General features: G+C 46.2%; 3 protein-coding genes across 4 annotated transcripts in view; 2 read left to right on the top strand and 1 right to left on the bottom strand.

The window, feature by feature from the left end:
• Positions 1–97: 97 nt before the first annotated feature.
• On the top strand, positions 98–2,661 carry LOC311316740 (inhibitor of nuclear factor kappa-B kinase-interacting protein-like; the record flags this gene model as incomplete). The annotated part of the gene is made up of 3 exons (XM_084447670.1): positions 98–127; positions 789–1,010; positions 2,053–2,661. The coding sequence occupies 3 exons, from the start codon at positions 98–100 to the stop codon at positions 2,659–2,661; spliced, it is 861 nt and encodes a 286-aa protein (XP_084303796.1).
• Positions 2,662–7,592: 4,931 nt separating this feature from the next.
• On the bottom strand, positions 7,593–10,337 carry ckap4 (cytoskeleton associated protein 4; the record flags this gene model as incomplete). Its single annotated transcript, XM_084447669.1, has 2 exons — positions 7,593–8,882; positions 10,026–10,337. The coding sequence occupies 2 exons, from the start codon at positions 10,335–10,337 to the stop codon at positions 7,593–7,595; spliced, it is 1,602 nt and encodes a 533-aa protein (XP_084303795.1).
• Positions 10,338–14,224: 3,887 nt separating this feature from the next.
• Positions 14,225–22,215, top strand: part of bltp3b (bridge-like lipid transfer protein family member 3B) — a 52,743-nt gene continuing 44,752 nt past the window's right edge. For both annotated transcript variants that reach the window (XM_084447500.1, XM_084447501.1), the window contains exon 1: positions 14,225–14,482. In XM_084447500.1, the coding sequence (XP_084303626.1) occupies positions 14,439–14,482 (44 nt within the window). In that variant the 5' untranslated portion in view covers positions 14,225–14,438. The remainder of the gene's footprint in view (positions 14,483–22,215) is intronic.

The raw sequence follows: 22,215 nt of genomic DNA, 5'->3' as shown, positions 1-22,215 counted from the left end.
CAGCGGATGATGACCCATCCAACCATGGCGTGATGTTGACCTCACTGTGTGATGTCATCATGCCAAACCAATCGGGAGGGAGCACCCCTGCTTTCCCATGTGCTGTTACACGGCTGTCAGCGCTCAGGTTATACTGTGTGTATTCAGATCTGATTTGATGTTTGGGTTGATTCTCATCAATAGATATGTTATGAATACGCATGCTTCATGGTCTGCTGTCAGAACTGCCTTGAACCAGCAGCTGAATGTAGCATCCTTACAGTATACAGCCATGCTATTCATTCTGGACATTTTTGCCATTTATTTACCTTTTTGTTGCCTATTCTTAAAATTATTCCAGGTACTCAAAAGCTTTCCATGCCACGGTATTACATAGCCTACAGATTACTGTACGTACTCAAGTATCTCATTATATATTTTTTTTATACCATTTGCATACAGTATGCAGTAATTGACACATGCTTTGCTGTACAGTATCAATTTGGTATCAACATGGTTTTCTAATAAAAGACTCTTCAAGTTTTTCTTGTCTTTGGTCTTTTGGTGGTTATAGTGTTGCAAAACATCTATTTTACATGTTTGTGCATGTCAACAATCCTGGCTCTTGTTACTTTGACAACTTCATTAGAGCCCAGTTACTAAAAGGATCCATATTTTAAACGTATTGTTTACCTTGATGATATGGCCACTCAAAGTATTTCCCATGTTAGTAACCATCAACATAAACCACTGTCTCTCGCTGCATCTCTCTATCCTTCCTCCACCCGTCTCTCTCTGGGTGTCCTCAGTGGGAGAGCGTCCAGGTCCTGTTGGAGGCTGTAGGGGGGCGTCAGGGGGGTCTCCTGCCCCGGGTCGAGGGTCTGGCGCAGGACGTGAGCCGGCTGAAGGACTGGACGTCCGGCCTGACAGAGAAACGCAGCCAGCTGCAGGCCAACATGGCCTCGCTGACCGACGCTGTGGGGCAGATAGAAGACCGCACCGTCGCCATCACTAAGGACGTCACTAACAAGGTCTGACCGCAGCTTTATCACTGGCGTTTTGGGGAAATGGGGTCACTGTAGAGTATTTTATTACATCATTGTTGTGTCACTGTTATTGAATATCATAGTTTTGGTCACTACTATATATCATCAGATTCTTTATATACTTCATCTGCGTTTATTGAGGTTTCTGTCAAATTAATTATACAGTATATGTTATTGGGGTTGGGCTTGCAACACTACAAGTTGTATGTAAATATAAATGGCTGTAATAATACAATAGACACTAGGTTTATATGCATAAGTTGTACTACCAAGTAGTGCAATTAAAAGTCATACATTTTCTGTTGCATTTTATTACGTACTAGTAACAAGTCATACTAAATTTTATTGTTGTGTAAAATGTATTCTATTAAACCTATAATATGTAGGATTTTAACCATCCATATTTCTACAGTATATCGCTATGATGATAAATCAAGAGTCATCAGCCAGCGGGTGCCTCAGTGGAAACCGTGTCCCTGTAGTTTGGCTCTGCTACAGCAATTTATAAACCTCTGTGTTGTGCCAACAGCCGAGCTTTAGTGATTCAGTCAGCAACACTGAACTCTTCTACGGCCTTATTTGGGAGTGTGATTCACAAACTGCTCCAAGCAGACTCCAGGTGTCTAAATAGACTGATCTATAGACTCCAGGCATCTAAATAGACTGAGTTTTAGACTCCAGGCGTCTAAATAGACTGAGCTATAGACTCCAGGCGTCTAAATAGACTGATCTATAGACTACAGGCGTCTAATAGATGCCTGGAGTCTATAGACTGAGCTATAGACTCCAGGCATCTAAATAGACTGAGCTATAGACTCCAGGCATCTAAATAGACTGAGCTATAGACTCCAGGCATCTAAATAGACTGAGCTATAGACTCCAGGTGTCTAAATAGACTGATCTTTAGACTGAGGTCACCCAGGCAGCTGCAGAGGGTGCTTCTGAGCAGAAGATATTCTCATTCAACTCATTTCATTGTCATTCCTCTTCCTGTCCTCGCCGTGCGTCCTGTCCACTCGTTCCCCAGGTGGCGTCCGTGCGGACTGACGTGCGTCGGATGGACGGCCTGGAGTCAGAGGCGGAGTCTCTTCTTACCCGCATCGGCGAGCTGGAGGACAAGGCCGCCCAGGTGGAACGCAGCATGGTCAAGCGCATCGGCGACGTGCTAACAGGCAGCATCGACCGCGTGGCGGCGCTCCGCTCCGCCTCCGAGCGCAACAGCCAGGCGCTGGAACAGCTCCGGCGCCGGATCCCAGAGCTCGCGGCCGCCGACAGGCAGCTCTCGGACCGCCTGAGGGAGCTGGAGAGAGGCCGCGCCCGGCTGGTCCGGACCGTGACCTTCGCCGGCGACCTCAAACCCAAGGTGGCCACGATCAAGCGGGACTTTGCGGCGCTCGAGCCTCAGCTGGCCGACCTGACCCTGCGCATCGGCCGGCTGGCGGAGGACGTGATGAGCAGGGAGGCGGACATCGCCCAGGTCAGGCAGACACTGGCTAGTCTAAATGTGGTAGAGGGAGACCTGGGCGCAGTGACCACACAGCTTAGCCAAGGGACCGAGATGCTTGATGTGGGAGAGATGCTACCACAGGCCAACGGGAGTGAGGTCCTTCCACAGACTCACACATCAACACAGTAAAGACGTTTCCACAGACTCACACATCAACACAGTAAAGACTTTACCACAGACTCACACATCAACACAGTAAAGACTTTTCCACAGACTCACACATCAACACAGTAAAGACTTTTCCACAGACTCACACATCAACACAGTAAAGACTTTACCACAGACTCACACATCAACACAGTAAACACTTTTCCACAGACTCACACATCAACACAGTAAAGACTTTACCACAGACTCACACATCAACACTGTGAAGACTTTACCACAGACTCACACATCAACACAGTAAAGACTTTTCCACAGACTCACACATCAACACAGTAAAGACTTTACCACAGACTCACACATCAACACAGTAAAGACTTTACCACAGACTCACACATCAACACAGTAAAGACTTTTCCACAGACTCACACATCAACACAGTAAAGACTTTTCCAGACTCACACATCAACACAGTAAAGACTTTTCCAGACTCACACATCAACACAGTGAAGACTTTTCCACAGACTCACACATCAACACAGTAAAGACTTTACCACAGACTCACACATCAACACAGTAAAGACTTTCCCACAGACTCACACATCAACACAGTGAAGACTTTCCCACAGACTCACACATCAACACAGTAAAGACTTTCCCACAGACTCACACATCAACACAGTAAAGACTTTCCCACAGACTCACACATCAACACAGTAAAGACTTTACCACAGACTCACACATCAACACAGTAAAGACTTTACCACAGACTCACACATCAACACAGTAAAGACTTTCCCACAGACTCACACATCAACACAGTAAAGACTTTTCCACAGACTCACACATCAACACAGTAAAGACTTTCCCACAGACTCACACATCAACACAGTGAAGACTTCACCACAGACTCACACATCAACACAGTAAAGACTTTTCCACAGACTCACACATCAACACAGTAAAGACTTTACCACAGACTCACACATCAACACAGTGAAGACTTTTCCACAGACTCACACATCAACACAGTAAAGACTTTTCCACAGACTCACACATCAACACAGTAAAGACTTTTCCACAGACTCACACATCAACACAGTAAAGACTTTTCCACAGACTCACACATCAACACAGTAAAGACTTTACCACAGACTCACACATCAACACAGTAAAGACTTTTCCACAGACTCACACATCAACACAGTAAAGACTTTTCCACAGACTCACACATCAACACAGTAAAGACTTTTCCACAGACTCACACATCAACACAGTAAAGACTTTTCCACAGACTCACACATCAACACAGTAAAGACTTTTCCACAGACTCACACATCAACACAGTAAAGACTTTACCACAGACTCACACATCAACACAGTAAAGACTTTACCACAGACTCACACATCAACACAGTAAAGACTTTCCCACAGACTCACACATCAACACAGTGAAGACTTTCCCACAGACTCACACATCAACACAGTAAAGACTTTCCCACAGACTCACACATCAACACAGTAAAGACTTTCCCACAGACTCACACATCAACACAGTAAAGACTTTACCACAGACTCACACATCAACACAGTAAAGACTTTACCACAGACTCACACATCAACACAGTAAAGACTTTCCCACAGACTCACACATCAACACAGTAAAGACTTTTCCACAGACTCACACATCAACACAGTAAAGACTTTCCCACAGACTCACACATCAACACAGTGAAGACTTCACCACAGACTCACACATCAACACAGTAAAGACTTTTCCACAGACTCACACATCAACACAGTAAAGACTTTACCACAGACTCACACATCAACACAGTGAAGACTTTTCCACAGACTCACACATCAACACAGTAAAGACTTTTCCACAGACTCACACATCAACACAGTAAAGACTTTTCCACAGACTCACACATCAACACAGTAAAGACTTTTCCACAGACTCACACATCAAAACAGTAAAGACTTTACCACAGACTCACACATCAACACAGTAAAGACTTTACCACAGACTCACACATCAACACAGTAAAGACTTTTCCACAGACTCACACATCAACACAGTGAAGACTTTCCCACAGACTCACACATCAACACAGTAAAGACTTCACCACCAGGGACAAGTTGAACTGAATCGTATTGAAAGGCTTTTACAAAGGAAATGATTGTCCAGAATGAAACATGCTCTAGTTTTATTATTAGTTTATAGTTTTATTATTCGATTTTAATCTTGGGAACTGCTATAGTTTTATTATAAGGTTATAGTTGTATTCTAAGGTTATAGTTTTATTATAAGAATGGGTGCCTAATTAAAAGAATTGGAGATCTGAAAAAAGCCCAAGTCATCTAAAGGTGCCGAGTGCTGCAACGCTACTGTAGAACTGCGCCCTTGGAATGCAGATATGTAATAAATAAATAAAAACATTTTATTTATAAAGCACTTGTCACACTTACAAGTACCTTTGATTGGTTCTTTTCTAGCACCCTGGTAGAGCATGTCCTTTATGTTTTCAATCATTGCGAGTGACCGCTCCTGTTAATGCACAGTTTTGCAATGTTTACTAAGTGCCTTCTAAGTTGATAGTCTAACCTAACATAGGGTTGTCGTGTTAAGAGTTCGACCCCTGTGTGACCTGCACACTACCCCAGGACAACAGTACTAACTTATCAGTCTCCAGGTGTTCAGAGGGTGGAGTGTCAACATAAAGTATAATAGACAAAAGGCGAAAGAGCTGTGTGCACATCCAACCTTAGTAGGCCAGGCGCTGGATCTGAGAGTACATACGTGAGACGAGAGGAGAGATCCGCACACTGATATCTCCCTGTTCACTTTATTGAAAATGCGCAACGTTTCGACCCTTAGGTCTTCAACAGGAAACTTCCTTTTTCCTGATTAACACCTAAGGGTCGAAACGTTGCATATTTTCAATAAAGTGAACCGGGAGATATCAGTATGCAGATCTTTCCTCTCTTCTAACATACAGTTTGATACATTATCCTTTATTCCAAAGCTCCATTAGTCTCTCACACATCCGGCTGCGTCCTACAGCAGGATGTTTAACAGCCACTACTGCTGCCTGCGGTTTGCTTAAACAACCTAGGGGCTTCTTCATGGCTTGTGAAATGTTGAAGAACAAGGTGTTCTACTAGACAGAGGAAGTACGAGACACACGGGACAAAGCTGAACAGCGAGCTGACATCCTCAGAGCCAATCACATTCACACGGTGATATGTTGCTTCTCCTTAAAGGACTGAAGGTGAACATGCCTGGAATAGTTCAGTGACAGCCCACCATTCAGCAGACACCAGTTCAACATCATAACAGATGGGTTTTACTGTAAGTACAGTTATTACAATGTAACAAATTACACTTGCTGTGCCGAGTCATGCTTTTGAATGGTCAGCATTGTAATTGTACCCGCCACTGTAATTCTGGAACAGACAGAAATAATGCTATTACATGTTAGATATTGTTCGTCAGGTGTGTAATGATCTCAATACATTTAGTCAATTTTCAGTTTGTCTGTTTTAACAATGTAGATATTGTGGGTAGTGCCACACCCACCGCAAATGTCTCTGTGTGTGTGTGCGTGTGTGTATTTTATCAAAATTTGTTTTGAATAGTTTTAATCTCCCTCAGAGTTTCATCTGTATGAGCAGTTAATCTTGCAGTTATAGTCCCCACTACAGATGAAAGTAATTACTGTCAAAGTTATATAGTAAATCATCTCATTGAATACTCTTGCAGTGTGTCATAATGACATTTTCCAATCAGATTTTAATGAAGTATCACTATCTAACTCGTAGTGCTGAAGAGACTACCTAGAGGAGCCGAGATGGTCTGGACCTGGGGCTTTCAACTAATCTTTCTCCAATCATCCTCAACAGGAAATGGGCTGGCCCACTGTTCCTGGGTTAATGGGGGTATTCAATTTCCTGGAAAAGCACAATTATTCATTCCTCACCAACTGTGCTTTCTGCCTCAGCCCAGGGTTCCGACCACACCTTTGTGAGATGACAAACAACATGCTTTTAAATCGTATGCAAATTAAATTAGCATGAATCAATGAAATGATATAAAAAGGATCAGCCTACACAGAAATGTGGTGGTACAGTTTATTTTTTTGTAACAAAACAGTCAGTAAATAATGGCATGGCTCTTTAAAGGAACGTATTGCAGTTGTGCGTGTGAAACAACCCTGGGAACAGAAATGTTGAAAGAAAAAGAAAAAAACGGGAAAAAACTACAGTGCAGTTTGAGTTTTGGTTTTAATACATAGAACAGCAGTCCTCTCCCTTTTGCCCTATTGTGACGCACTCTACCGTTACCCCTCCCGAAAACTACCCCTCTTTTTCCACCTACAAGGTCCACTTCAAAATATTATATCATCATGAAAGCACGCCAGATTCCTGTTGACAGACTTCGACAATAAAATCTAAATTGGCCAGGACTGCCAATGTGGGTGCACTGCGTGCTTCAATGAAGGATATAAGTTAAAGGAGCAGTAAAGGGAAAATGCATTTTAGCCCTGTTTTAAGGTTACTTATGATCATATACAATGGTTCAGATCAAAACGTTGACAAAACTAGCACTTTTGAGAAAGTCTGATAATTGTCTTTGAAATCGAGAGTTTAACATGTTTTTGAATTATTTTTCAAGGTGCCCACCCACATCCATTGTATGACCAAAATGGTGGTAGAGCAATTATCAGACTTTCTCAAAAGTGCTAGTTTTGTCAACGTTTTGATCTGAACCATTGTATATGATCATAAGTCACCTTAAAACAGGGCTAAACATGCATTTTCCCTTTACTACTCCTTTAAGAAGCACCAAAATGAAGTAGTCCTTGTTTGTGTGAAAATATCAACAAGTTGCTGCACAATGTGTGATGATGTCATATTTCTGACTCATCCACAAGTTCCTCCCTCAAACCTTCTTATTTTTGGTCCTTCTTCTTCAAACCTTCTGATCTTTGGTCCTCCTTCTTCAAACCTTCTGATCTTTGGTCCTCCTCCTTCAAACCTTCTGATCTTTGGTCCTCCTTCTTCAAACCTTGTGGGGCTTTGGACAGTTCCTCCAGAGAACTGATGGTCTGCTGCAGCACCCCCTGCATGGCAGAAATGGCCTGCTCGTGTTTCTCCAGCTTGCCAGCTTTCTCCACCAAGCCATCAACTGTGCTTCTTAGCTTCTCCAGCTGCTCTGGGGGCTGGGCAGCAAGCCTCTCCTCTAGTCCCTCAATCTGCTCAACAAGGCTGGAGTCCTTGGACGCCAGCTCAGATTGAGAACCGCTGAGAGTCGCCACGCTAGTCTGCAGGTCCCCAAGGCTGTTTCTCAGGGCCTCTACCTCCCTCTGGAGGGCTTTTTCCATGCTTTGCCCCTGGGCTGCTAGCATACTCTCGTGGGAGTCGTGCTTAGTGAGCAGAGCCTCAACTTTGGAGGTAAGGTCTGATACAGATTCTACTAGCGATTCACCGCTGTCTTCTGCAGTCTTGAGACGTCCGTCCAGGTCCTCAGCCCTTTTCTCAGCCTGAGAAACCTCGGCCTGCAGTTCCTTCTCCAGAGTCTGGAGGGCTTCAGAGGCCTGTTCAAGCCCGCTTTCTAAGTTCTGAGCAAGGTCTGTCAATGCCTGAACGCCAGACTCTGCTCCTGCCACAGACTGCCTCAAGCTCCCGGCTGTGTCCTGCACCAGCACTCTCACAGCCTCCACTTCCTGTGACAGCGAGGCCACTTCCTGGTTCCGGGTCTGGAGCTCCGCCCTGACCGAGTCGATCTGCTCCCTTAGGGAAGCGGCCGCCGCCTCTGAGGCGTGTTTGGCGCCACTGAGCTCGGCGACCGTGCCTACGATGGCTGACAGCTCCTGCTTGATCAAGGCCGGGTCCTCCATATTGGCCAAACGGGCTTTGAGGTCGGCCAGCTGGCTCTGCGCCTCACCCTGGGCCTCGGTGAACTCCGCCACGCTGGCCGCGATGGACCGACTCAGCTCGGCCAGGCGCTCCTCCACCGTCTTCTCCAGGGAAGAGAAGTCCCGTTCTCTGGCCTCTTTGACCTCCTTGATCCCCTCGGAGAGGTCGCGGAGCAGCTCGTTCTGCAGCCTCTGGAGCGCCTCCTCCACCCGCCGGGTCTCAGCGTCTCCCTTCCGCACCGCGCGACTCGCCACCTCCAGCTCGGCACGCGTGGTGCCCAGCGCCGACTCCAGCCCGTCCACGGAGCTCCTCAGAAAGTCCACCTACGAACACACACACATGAGGAACCTGAACACATCAGCTGCAACTGTTGTAGTCGATCAGTGAAGCAGGAGCTGTAGGGAACAAGGATACAGCCGACCAGTAGATACCTAGAACCTGTATGGAATGTGCATATTGTATATAACTGAAATATCCAATTGAGCTGAATATTTTCATGCTTCATTAAAGTGGAGAGATGGCGAAAATAGTTGTGCAAAGGTCTATGGTAGACATACAATAACATAATCCAATGTCATTGTTACTACATTGTTATACACACACATTATACACACACACACAGGATGCAGTAGAACAAGAATACCTACTCTGGATGGCTTAAAGATATTTACAAATGTTTACTCTGGTAAGCACAGGTACATTCCTAGATCTGGGCTCTGGTTGAAAGAGCCCATCCCCAACCAAAGATTTGCATAAATGGATATCAGAAAGAGCACAAACGAATACTGTAATAGTTTAACAACACAGTAGTAAAGAAGTAAAGAATTCTTAAAGTAAAATATAACTACCAAACTTCAGTGTGAGGAGTTTATCAACCTACATTACTAGTTCTGTTAACTTGTGAATTGGAGGTTAGCTATTACATAACCCTGGTTGAGCCCTGGTGATTGCCACCACCCCCAACAATGTGAGTATCCAGTTCAAACTGGAATCTACATCGAAATCTGTGTAGAAACTAAGTTATATTGAAGGAAGTGAATGCATGAACTCATTATCCATGAATGAATTAATTAATAAATACATGAATGCAGATATGAAGCAACTTCTAACAAAATTATTTGGTCCAATTTAACGCCATAATACAATTTAATGGTGCGTGCGTGTACATTCGTTAAGAAACTAAGGAAAACATCCATGGACCTTAAGTAATTCCTGTGTTTAGTAATTGATTCCATAGTAGGCCTGTTTTCTTATGCCAACTCATCATGTTCCAAGAGGGGGGAGGTGGTCGCTTTTCTGTGCCTTTCTTGTAACATGTTCCCAAAGTGCTTCACAATGTCATCCTATGTTCACCTTCCACTCCAACTCCGCAATCTGCAGCGGCTGGTCTTATCTTTATGCCCTCCTTGCCATTATAATCCAATCAAACGGGCGTGAGCTGTTTGTCCTATCGGTTGTTTACTTACCTGTTGAACAACATTTTCCACTTTAAGCCCGAGCTCTGCGTTTTTCTTTAGACTCTCCTTGTTCTTGGTGCTGATGTCATGGACCTCTTCTAGGACTTGTTGCAGATAAAAAGCGGCGAAGCCTGCAGCAGCCACTAATATGATGTAACATAAAGCTGCTATAAGTTTGACCGAGCTCTCGGACCCCGACCCGGGGGGTGCCGAGACTCCAACAACCCCATTACTAGCTTTCGGACTTTTCTTTGCCACGTCATCTTGGTTAGATGGTGAAGTCTTCTCGCCTGAACTGTGCTTTCTGTGTTTCGCAGTCATGGCTGGTGAGGGGATCTTCTGATAGGGAAGTCTGGAGCTGTGGGATGAGATGCTGTTGCGGATGTCTCTCTAGGCTATATGCTTCATTCAGCGTATCAGGGAGTGAGTCGTGTCTTTCCTAGAGCTCGCTGTGCGTTAAGGTATGCAGAGGGGGCGTCACTTGTGGAACCAAAAGTCCCATAATACTGTAAAGTTGGAGACTTTTAAACCACAGTGCCCCCATCTTATCTAGCTCCACTGCAATCAAGCGGCCCAAAGGTATTTGAGACATTTGAAGACAGCGTGGCCGCAGCCTAAAGTAACTAATCTGCATTTTGTTGTTCATTTGATCTTGTTTAGTTTTTCAGCAAGCTTCGTCTAGCTTATAAACGTCACTCCTAACTAAAAAGAATAACTCATGCTATTATTGCAATACTGACGTGGTCTACATTACATCTTACATTCATTCAACGCAAAATTATTAATTAGGCTGGTCACGATGTATGTCTATGTAAATCCCTGCCGGTGGCTCCTCCCTTTATACGTGGCAGGCTTCAAGTAGTGTGGTTTATTTGTCATCAAGTACAGTATGTACAGGGCACGGGTAGCCTACAGCGAAATTGTAATGCTTACATGACAAATACCGCAATAAGAGAAGTAGCTGCAACTGAGCTACGTGGATACACTATATAAAATATAGAACATACTGTAGCCTAAAATACAAAATAGGAGTGTGGAGACAGACCCTTATTTACATATCCTGTCCTCTCCTAGACCATCCCCAGATGTTCTATTGTTCCTATACTACATTTTCCTACTAAAGATCTTATGAAGACATATCATGGTCATGCAATTGAGTTAGAAGTAGTTTGGTAAGACCATGCATGTATTGTACCTAAGCAAGTCCATACCTGAATGAGATTTCTGAAAATAGCCTACCATACATTGAAGATTCAAGATGTCTTTATTGTTAGGGCCTTTATTCAGGTAAGGGAGTACATTGTTCAAGAGCCTGGTCGCCTAGCGGAAAAACCTGTCCTGGATCCTGCAGGTCTGGGCCTCGAGGCTACCATACCGCTTGCCAGATAGCAAGCGGATCTGGGCCATATATGGGCCGGAACTAAGCCACAAGGGCCAGATCTGGCCTGTATATGGCCCTGATCCGGTCTTTGATGATCCTGCCGACCACTTAGCTGATACTGACCAGTCTATAGCTCTTGTCTTGGGTGGAGGGAAGCTCACATCCACTGATGTGTTGAACCGCTGCCCTCCGGCAGACGTTACAGAGAACTGAAATCACCGACTAATAGACTAAAGAACAGTCTTTACCCCCAGAGCCATAATCGCACTAAACACAACCAATCATCATCTACACAAGCGTCACTTATCTACTATGCAATTATTTACTGTGCAATATGATGGAGTCGTGCAATGTTTGATCAGCAGAATGAATGTTGTGCATTCTTGTGTGTATGTTTTTCTACCCTTAGTGTATATTTATTATGACTAGTCTTTTATACTTTATACTTTAGATATACTTTTATTGTTCTGCTCCTTAAAGGTTTGCTCTTCCAATTTCGTTGTACTTGTACAATGACAATAAAGACATTCATTCATTCATTCATTCAGATCGCACCGTCCTCTGCAGTGCTCTGGTTGCTCTCTCACGTGAGCCTCTGTAGAAGGCCTGTAGGATCTTGGGCCCCATGCCAAACTTTTTCAGTCATCTGAGGTGAAAGATGCGTTATTTTTGTCTCTTTCTGCAGTGGACCCACTGATGGTGATGGGGTCCAGCCCCTGTCCTCTCTTCCCGTAGTCCGTAGGCTCTTGTCAATGTTGAGAGAGAGGCAAAGACATATTACCGAACAGACCTACTGAGCCCAGGGGCCCAAGAGCTCAGGGGGCCCTTTCTTGTCGCATAGTCAAAGGGCTTAGTCTGTCATGTCAATAACAGAGCCCCAAAAATCCTGCTGAAAAACTGAAGCAACAGCCTCAACATTCACTTTGAAGACGTCACAAGAAAGAAACTATCATGATACCTTTTAAGTGAGTATTTATCTATCGTACTTTAGAGGGGCTGAGTACTCCGTGCAATACGGACCCTCCAACTCTTTTGGGGAGAAATACAAAAATCAAGTCATCCCCACAAAGTTGAGGTCCCTCGAGTCAAAACCGAGCTGGGTAATAACGCTGCTTTTATTGTGAGTTTTCTCAAATTATCTTCAAATTGGATGCTGTCTCATTGGGCAAATTCAAAAAGGCGATAAATGAAATGGGTGCAGGGGCCCTTTACGTGTCTGTGCCCGGGGGCCCTTTACGTGTCTGTGCCCAGGGGCCCTTTATGTGTCTATGCCCAGGGGCCTTTTACGTGTCTGTGCCCAGGGGCCCTTTACATGTCTGTGCTCAGGGGCCCTTTACGTGTCTGTGCCCAGGGGCCCTTTACATGTTTGTGCCCAGGGGCCCTTTACGTGTCTGTGCCCAGGGGCCCTTTACGTGTCTGTGCCCGGGGGCCCTTTATGTGTCTGTGCCCGGGGGCCCTTTACGTGTCTGTGCCCAGGGGCCCTTTACATGTTTGTGCCCAGGGGCCTGTCATTTCATAATCCGTCTATGGAGAGAGGTTGTTCTCCTGGCACCATTGTGTCAGGTTGTTTACTTCTTTCCTGGCCATCTCATCGTTGTCAGTAACCAGGCCTATTACATCATGTCGTTGTCATCAACACACCCTGGTGGAGCTGTGCGGCTACGCAGTCTTGGGTGTACAAGGAGTATAGTGAATGTTATTTAATTGCACTACATACATCATGGACACAGACATAGTCATCCATGATCGGCTGGGATAAGTAGATGAGGATGATACTGATCGACTGATAGGTAAATTAACAGTTTGGGAACCTTCTGCTTCTCCTGTCTAGACATGAATGAGGAAGTGATTAGTACTGATATGATACTGTAAGGACAAGCGATGACAAGAATCCCAATGTACCTGTACTTGTGACACAGAGCAAATAAACATTCTTTTTAAATTATAATTCAAAGTAGAGGAGAGGGCTCAGGATGCAACCCTGGGGGGCTCCTGTATTGAGGGTCCTACGGAAAAGGGTAATACAAAAAAGACCGCTGTGGCAGTAGTGATATATTATATGTGTTGTAATCAGTGAACTGTTTTTGAAGTTTGAGGAAAAATATGAATTGATATATTTAAGTTACATGTAAATTGTTCTCATGCTCTGTTTCATTGCTGTAGGGATATCGAGTTATTGCATTGTAATTTAGCAATCGTCCACTAGAGGTCGGTAAAAGACTGTAGAGTTCATATGCCCATAAACAAGGAGTTTGCACATAACAAGTGTATGCCTACTTTGTATGTAAATGAGCCATATTGAATTATGTAATGCTAGCCTATTGTCTTAGCTTGTCATTGCTTTATATGGGCCCAGAGGCCTACGTTCCTACCTTGTTGAAAGCGTAAACCCATATTATATGTGAATGTCTAATATTCATTACACATGTTGTCTCTCTCGTTTGCATTGTAACCGTGATATAAATCCCAATAAAAAGAGTTTTGGGAAAAATAAAATACTAGCATCTTTGCACTTCTTGCAGGGTAGACTTGCAGTTTTTTCTATTAATGCAATACTATTTTTCTTATCCAATAAGAAGCTATCAAAAGAAACTCATCTGCAAAAGATGATGGCTTAGGCTAACCCTAACCCTAACCCAATGTAAGAATCTACCTTCAATATAAAATGTAAACATGATAATGCTTGTCCAGGCCCCGCCCACACACCAAGGCCCCGCCCACTAGACGCTGTCACTGGGGCACGCATGCGTAGTCCGCCCGCTTCAGGTGCTGTTGTCGTGTGCTGGAGATGGACTTTAGTTGCTGGTGCTAACGTTAGCTAGCTAGCACTAGCTCTCTCATCCTAGTTGAACAAGCTATCCGTCTCTCCCGATGGTTTGAAATGCAATTTCCTACATGTACCCTTCCTAATATCCGTGGGACGGAAGCAATCACTTCTTGCCCTGGACCACTGACATGCTAGCCGAGCCTCCTGCTACCTCGACGGGGTGAAGATCTGGACCGCATCGCTCGGAGGGGGAAGCTGAATCACGGATGCGGTCATGGCCGGCCTGATTAAGAAGCAGATCCTGAAGCACCTCTCCAGGTCAGTCCTCGGTCGAGACGACGTGAGACATAACGAGGTTGAACCACCCCTCCGTGTGGTTTGAGCTGACAAGACAGAAGAAGAGCTTTCTGGGTGTTTTAGATACGTGAGACTGGCTAGTCTAGCGGGTAGGGGTAGTATTGCGAAATAGTGGCTCTTGAGACTGTTAGCTCGTTATACCTGGACCAGCTAATCCTCGATGCAGTCTAACTTTAGCTCCATGAGTCTGACCTCTCGTTTTAGGATCAGTACTAGAGAGAACATTGAAGCTGTTAGCATAGCAGACCCCCGGGGGGGGACAGCAACTCATTTGACAATAAAATGGTGACTTGGCGACCTATATCACAGCTATAGCTGGCTACTATCCACCAGGCTACTATCCACCACCAGGACTGTGTGAATGACAGCACTGTCAAACTGAAACTGTACAGCAAGGATTTGCAGGGTAGCTAACGTTAGCCAGCGTGCTTGCTAACAAATCTCGGTCATGTCATTCAGTCTATCACGCTAACTAGTGTTAGCCTCGGGCTAGCAAAATACGCAACCTAGCTATAGCAGCTTCTCACACACACACCTGCCTCACACACACACCTGCCTCACACACACACACCTGCCTCACACACACACCTGCCTCACACACACACCTGCCTCACACACACACACCTGCCTCACACACACACACCTGCCTCACACACACACCTGCCTCACACACACACCTGCCAAAGATTACCTCAACTCTCCTCTAGCTACATGTGGAGTAAAGCAGGGCTGCTGTGGAAGCTAATGGAGATCAGAATAAAGAAGTTAACTTCATATGTTAACTTGCCCTTTTAATACGACCACGTCACCGGCAACATTTTAAAAAAAAAATCTAACAAATATTTAATAATATCAAAAAAAAATCTAACAAATCAAAAAAATTCCTCACTCCAACACTTGAGAAGCACAGAGAAACTGCGCTTTCTAGTATTATAGGGAAAATCCAATTAATATTCGAAATGTTGTCACTGTATTTTCAGGGTTAAAAGGGCTAGCTAATGTAGCTAAAGCTATATCTGTACTTCCACGGAGAGCAAGGTATAGGTGTTCTTTGTGCTGTGGCTCCAGATGACATGGACACGTTTTATGGTCTATGCTTTAACCCAGCTAGCAGGTAATGTTCCCACATTGGGGAACATTCCCAACACGTTCTGCTCATGTTTTCACATTCTTGATGCTGATTGCTAGCTCTGCCGTGGCTCTGTGGACAACCAGACATATTTCCAGTAACACACAAGGCTTATCTACCTGGCTTTGTTATCAACAGGCTCGGCCCACGTCTGCATTATTTATTGTCCCGCTGGGGCCCAAGGGACCTTGAGAGGAACACTTCAGCCTCCTAGCCCCATGTGTGACGCTATATGTATGCCGCTCACACCTTCTTCCCATTGGAGAAAGGGGCTAAACGGTGTTCCGGGGCACTTCTTACCTATTTCCCGTATCTCAAATGTGAATGTATTTACATGCGCCTACGGATGTCTGTGACAGAAACGGGGTGTAAATATTTCTTCACAGGGGTGAAAATTAACTTTTTGGCTTACGATGAGTCACCTGCCAAGGGGACTGTAGATCCGGCCAAGTTTTTTTTTTCTTCCAGATAGCCTTCCGAAATCTAGTCCCCAATTGGAAATTTTACCTGCATTTGGCCTGTGGCAGGTGTTCATTTTCAGCCATGTTTCTTCCCCTTCCCAGATGCATCAGGGGCTTTGATCAAGTAGACTATCATAGCTTGGACTTGTAGCTTTAAAAGCTAAGATGCTGTAAACCAAGCATGGCACAGGCTAGTACTGTTGTTTTAACCTCCTTCTCTTAGACAGACTGACAAGGCCACAGATTTTCTCTGGGCAGGCGGACTGGTTTGGGCTTTAGAAAAGGGAAGTCCTTCAGGTTATGCTTTCTGCCATGACATTGTTAAGTGAAGCCCATGATTTTAGTATTACGGGCGGGTCGTCCAGCGATCAGCGTCGGCGGTTCGAATCCCGGCTCCTCCTGTCCATTTCGCAAGACACTGGACCCCAAATTGCTCCCAATGAGCAGGCTGGCACCTTGCATGGCGGCTGCCGCCATTGGTGTGTGTATGTGTGAATGGGTGAATGAGAGGCCATTGTAAAATGCTCTGGATAAAAGCACTATATAAGTACAGTCCATTTACAAGTCCTGTGTGTGTCTATAGTGTTTGTAGGTGAGTGTACAGTAGTCAGTAGATGGCCAGGGTGCTGGCGAGGGCAACATAGCATTCAGATGGGGAAGAATTGCCACACACTCATTTCTCCTTTAGTGAATTTCAGCATTTATTGAACCCAACGTTTTGGCTCTCACCCCTAAGCCAGCCTCTCTCGACAGAGAACCATGATGTCATCAGTCCCCACCCAGGAGTTCTCATGTGACCTTGATTCTGATGACGTGATTGGTTGAGGCAAGCCTTTCTAGTGGAAGCCTTTTCAATGTCAAAACGCTTGCTTTGGCAGTATTACAGTGTTACATCATGCCAAGAAAGCCATTTGAATTTGAAGCCCAGCCCTTGACTACTCAGTCAGTATGATGATGTCATGGCAACGTCACTGTTACTCCTGCTATAAATAGAATAGAATCAATAGAGACCCCGTGACTTCACTCCACTGGAATGGAATGTGTGGGCTGTGACGTTGTGGGTACTGGTGAGGGATGTGTTGGGATGTACGGTGGCCTGGTAGGTACAGTAGGGTTAAGGTGTGCTTCACTGGCTGTGGGCAGTCAGCCTGCTCCTGTGGTGGAGCTCCTGCTGTGTGTGTCGACCGAGGGTGTCGTCACGTGACGTCACATACTTGACTCTGCTTTTGAGACACACAGAGACAAACACACGCATGTAAACAGTGATTACATCGACTCACAGCAGACTCATGGGTTTCAATTTGTGGGCAGAAAGACGACCTAGGCAGTAGATCCGATTCCCTTGAAGATATTAAAGGGCCCTTACCAGAGCTTTGTTGAAAGTGTGTGGCAGTGAGGTTTGAGGTGTTTTTCACTAATTCTGTGTGCGTGCGTCTGTGTCTGTGTGTGTGTCTGTGTGTGTGTGTGTGTGTGTGTGTGTGTGTATGCCAGTCTCAGGTGGCCCCATGGGTGAGTTGATAATGTGATGTCTTTCCCTATTACTAAAAGGCTTAGGTATCGACAGAGCGCTGGACCATGGCCAGACAGTGTCTGGTTACACACCCACGAACGCACGTACACACATCCACACACACACCCACTCACACACATACACACAGACACCCACACACATACACACACACATTCTGTATGTAGATGGTCAGACTTTTATTCAATCCTACAGCACATACAGTAACACACACACACACGCATGCACACAGTAACCAGTTTGAAGTCTAACCCTTCCGTGACTACTGTGGACATAAGTAGAGACATTGGATCAGCTACCCTGGCTTATCCCAGTACGAATGCGCACGCGCACACACACACACACAAGCACACACACACACACACACACACACACACACACACACACACACACACACACACACACACACACACACACACGCACACACACACAGCAAAGTTGGAAACGGCCGTACTTCCCCTGTGGTTAGATAGATGCCACGCTCAAAGTAGCGTTTGCCGGTGTTTCCCACAGGTCTAGGCTACATTTTTGTGGTGTTTGCAGCGTTGGCGGAGACTGGGTCGGACATTTTGAGCGGCAAACACTTCATTTCCTGCATTCTGGTGGATTTTTATGCATCAATTGATGGTGGAAATGCCCCTATGTAAAGAACACTGGTAACTGTGTTTTTCTATCTCTCTATCGTGAAAACGTCATTTGCAATCACCACACATCAACAGTATCACATCAACAGTATCCCCTGCACATGATGCAACCTTATGCCCAACGAGCTTTGTAGTGTCCTAAACAAAATGAGTTGTAAAATGATTTGGGGGGCAATATCGCTAGCTGGTTACGTGAAGTAATTAGTGTACAAGTTAACTGTTAACGTTAACAGTTGGTAAAAAAAAAAAAACAGTTCATAAAAAAACAAACTTCTTCTTTCATCTGGAGCTATAAACTGGGACTGAGATTTGTGACTGGACGGCTGATATTTGTGACAGTTAAAATAACGAATCAAACAAGCTTATCATTTCTTTGGGAACACTAGCTACAGTAGTGTAACCAGTTTGTAGGCATCTAGTTTTGACAGCTGATAAGTTGATATGTTGCAGAACAGTATCATTCATGACTGGAGGCACCACACACCAGGATTCCCAGTTGAGTGGCTTCATACTGATAATAGACAAACAGTACGATCACTGATACTGTTCTGGAATATCTATCTTTAACAGTGATGATAGCAGACAGTCTATCTTGGATTAGTACAACTATGCTTGTGATGATGAAGGGACATCATTCTGAAGGGACACGATAAAGATGACAGTATCTCACTGCATAGAATAGGATTCCCTGCTCTAGATGCAGGTTGTGTGTGTGTGTGTGTGTGTGTGTGTGTGTGTGTGTGTGCATGTGTGCATGTGTGCGTGTGTGCGTGTGTGTGTGGCTCTCTTTGCCAGGCCTTGGCATCCTCTGTAACCTTTTCCTCACAAGGGCATAAATATTACATTGGCCCCTGTGCCAACGCACAGCCATCTCACTCCCACAGGTCAGCTATTCATTGCAGGACAAAAGATGTGTGTGTCTGTGTGTCTTGTTGCACCTTGGGTATTTGTGTGCTGATTGTCATTGAAGCACGACGAGTCCATTTCAAAAGATGAAACGTCCAGTGTAGCTTTTCTGCATCTAGTGTCCCAGTGTGCCAACAGTATGAAACAATGCTGTTTATTCTCAGGGCTAGACTGACGAATGTAACATAGCTGTCTCCTTGCGTAGCCTGATTAATTTAAGGGCTTCATTTAGGGGGAAGAAGAAGAAGAAGAAGAAGGGGGCCCTTGGTAAAAATAATTTGTAGACGGTGGCTTGAGTATAACACTAAGAGGCAAGAGATCAGTTGCACCATTTGTCACCAGTATACTAAAGAAAAAAGCCACAACAACTCATTTTCTATTGGTAATACGCCTATGAAGCTTGGCAACATTTGAAAGCATAAAAATAATGTAAAAACCTGTAGCTCTGCTGGTGGTGTGAGAGGACCAGGTGTGTGACTCTGCTGGTGGTGTGAGAGGACCAGGTGTGTGACTCTGCTGGTGGTGTGAGAGGACCAGGTGTGTTACTCTGTTGGTGGTGTGAGAGGACCAGGTGTGTGACTCTGCTGGTGGTGTGAGAGGACCAGGTGTGTGACCGCTGGTGGTGTGAGAGGACCAGGTGTGTTACTCTGCTGGTGGTGTGAGAGGACCAGGTGTGTCACTCTGCTGGTGGTGTGAGAGGACCAGGTGTGTGACTCTGTTGGTGGTGTGAGAGGACCATGTGTGTGACTCTGCTGGTGGTGTGAGAGGACCAGGTGTGTGACTGCTGGTGGTGTGAGAGGACCAGGTGTGTTACTCTGCTGGTGGTGTGAGAGGACCAGGTGTGTTACTCTGCTGGTGGTGTGAGAGGACCAGGTGTGTGACTCTGCTGGTGGTGTGAGAGGACCAGGTGTGTTACTCTGTTGGTGGTGTGAGAGGACCAGGTGTGTGACTCTGCTGGTGGTGTGAGAGGACCAGGTGTGTGACTCTGTTGGTGGTGTGAGAGGACCAGGTGTGTTACTCTGCTGGTGGTGTGAGAGGACCAGGTGTGTGACTGCTGGTGGTGTGAGAGGACCAGGTGTGTGACTCTGCTGGTGGTGTGAGAGGACCAGGTGTGTTACTCTGCTGGTGGTGTGAGAGGACCAGGTGTGTGACTCTGCTGGTGGTGTGAGAGGACCAGGTGTGTGACTCTGCTGGTGGTGTGAGAGGACCAGGTGTGTGACTCTGCTGGTGGTGTGAGAGGACCAGGTGTGTGACTCTGCTGGTGGTGTGAGAGGACCAGGTGTGTGGACCGAGGTTGGTGATTTTTTCACGTGCCCACCCACATCCATTGTATGACCAAAACGGTGGTAGAGCAATTATCAGACTTTCTCAAAAGTGCTAGTTTTGTCAACGTTTTGATCTGAACCATTGTATATGATCATAAGTAACCTTAAAACAGGGCTAAACATGATTTTTCCCTTTACTACTCCTTTAAAACGTAAGAGAATTAGAACGATAGCACTAAGTAGTGTAAAAGTAGTGTGGAAAAAGTAGTCTGTGGCTCCATGTTGGATACTTTTCTTCTTGTCTATTCTTTCAAACATGACGTTTTTCTTGAGTCCCACATCAGTGACTAACTCACCTTATATCTCACTTTGCTGACTTCCCCTCTTTTCTTCTCTCTCTAACGTCTGGTAACTCAGACCCAGCCAGCAGATCTGAGATCAGTTTGAGTGTTTGAGGGCCCAGTCATTCTGTTCCTGGCACTGAACGGAATAGGAATTTAGTAATTGCGTTGCACATTGTTCTCATTCCTCTCGTCTTGGTTTCTGAGATGCTCTCAGATCGCTCTTCCTAACCAGCCTCTATCCCTGAAACACCCCAGCCTCTACCCCAGCCTCTACCCCTGAAACACCCCGGCCTCTACCCCTGAAACACCCCAGCCTCTACCCCTGAAACACCCCAGCCTCTACCCCAGCCTCTACCCCTGAAACACCCCAGCCTCTACCCCTGAAACACCCCGGCCTCTACCCCTGAAACACCCCAGCCTCTACCCCTGAAACACCCCAGCCTCTACCCCTGAAACACCCCAGCCTCTACCCCTGAAACACCCCAGCCTCTACCCCTGAAACACCCCAGCCTCTACCCCTGAAACACCCCGGCCTCTACCCCTGAAACACCCCAGCCTCTACCCCTGAAACACCCCAGCCTCTACCCCAGCCTCTACCCCAGCCTCTACCCCTGAAACACCCCAGCCTCTACCCCTGAAACACCCCAGCCTCTACCCCAGCCTCTACCCCTGAAACACCCCAGCCTCTACCCCTGAAACACCCCAGCCTCTACCCCTGAAACACCCGAGCCTCTACCCCTGAAACACCCCAGCCTCTACCCCTGAAACACCCCAGCCTCTACCCCTGAAACACCCCAGCCTCTACCCCCGAAACACCCCAGCCTCTATCCCCGAAACACCCCAGCCTCTACCCCTGAAACACCCCGGCCTCTACCCCTGAAACACCCCAGCCTCTACCCCTGAAACACCCCAGCCTCTACCCCTGAAACACCCCAGCCTCTACCCCTGAAACACCCCAGCCTCTGCCCCTGAAACACCCCAGCCTCTACCCCTGAAACACCCCAGCCTCTACCCCTGAAACACCCCAGCCTCTACCCCAGCCTCTACCCCTGAAAGAAGAGATTGGGAATTAAGAAGCTCCTCTCCTCTATTCTCGGGCTCCGTCTATCAGCACGGGTACACCAAGCTGTCATCAAGCTGCGCCTCAGAGCCCATGACATGGGCCTGGGTACAGCGCCTACAGCAGGCTGGCCATGGGCCTGGGTACAGCGCCTACAGCAGCCTGGACATGGGTCTGGGTACAGCGCCTACAGCAGCCTGGACATGGGTCTGGGTACAGCGCCTACAGCAGCCTGGACATGGGTCTGGGTACAGCGCCTACAGCAGGCTGGACGTGGGTCTGGGTACAGCGCCTACAGCAGGCTGGCCATGGGCCTGGGTACAGCGCCTACAGCAGGCTGGACATGGGTCTGGGTAC

The sequence above is a fragment of the Borostomias antarcticus genome, assembly GCF_949987555.1.
Source record: "Borostomias antarcticus genome assembly, chromosome: 13".
Classification (NCBI taxonomy): domain Eukaryota; kingdom Metazoa; phylum Chordata; class Actinopteri; order Stomiiformes; family Stomiidae; genus Borostomias; species Borostomias antarcticus.
Note: the sequence above shows the minus strand (reverse complement) of the source record. Positions and strands in the feature narration are given on the sequence as shown.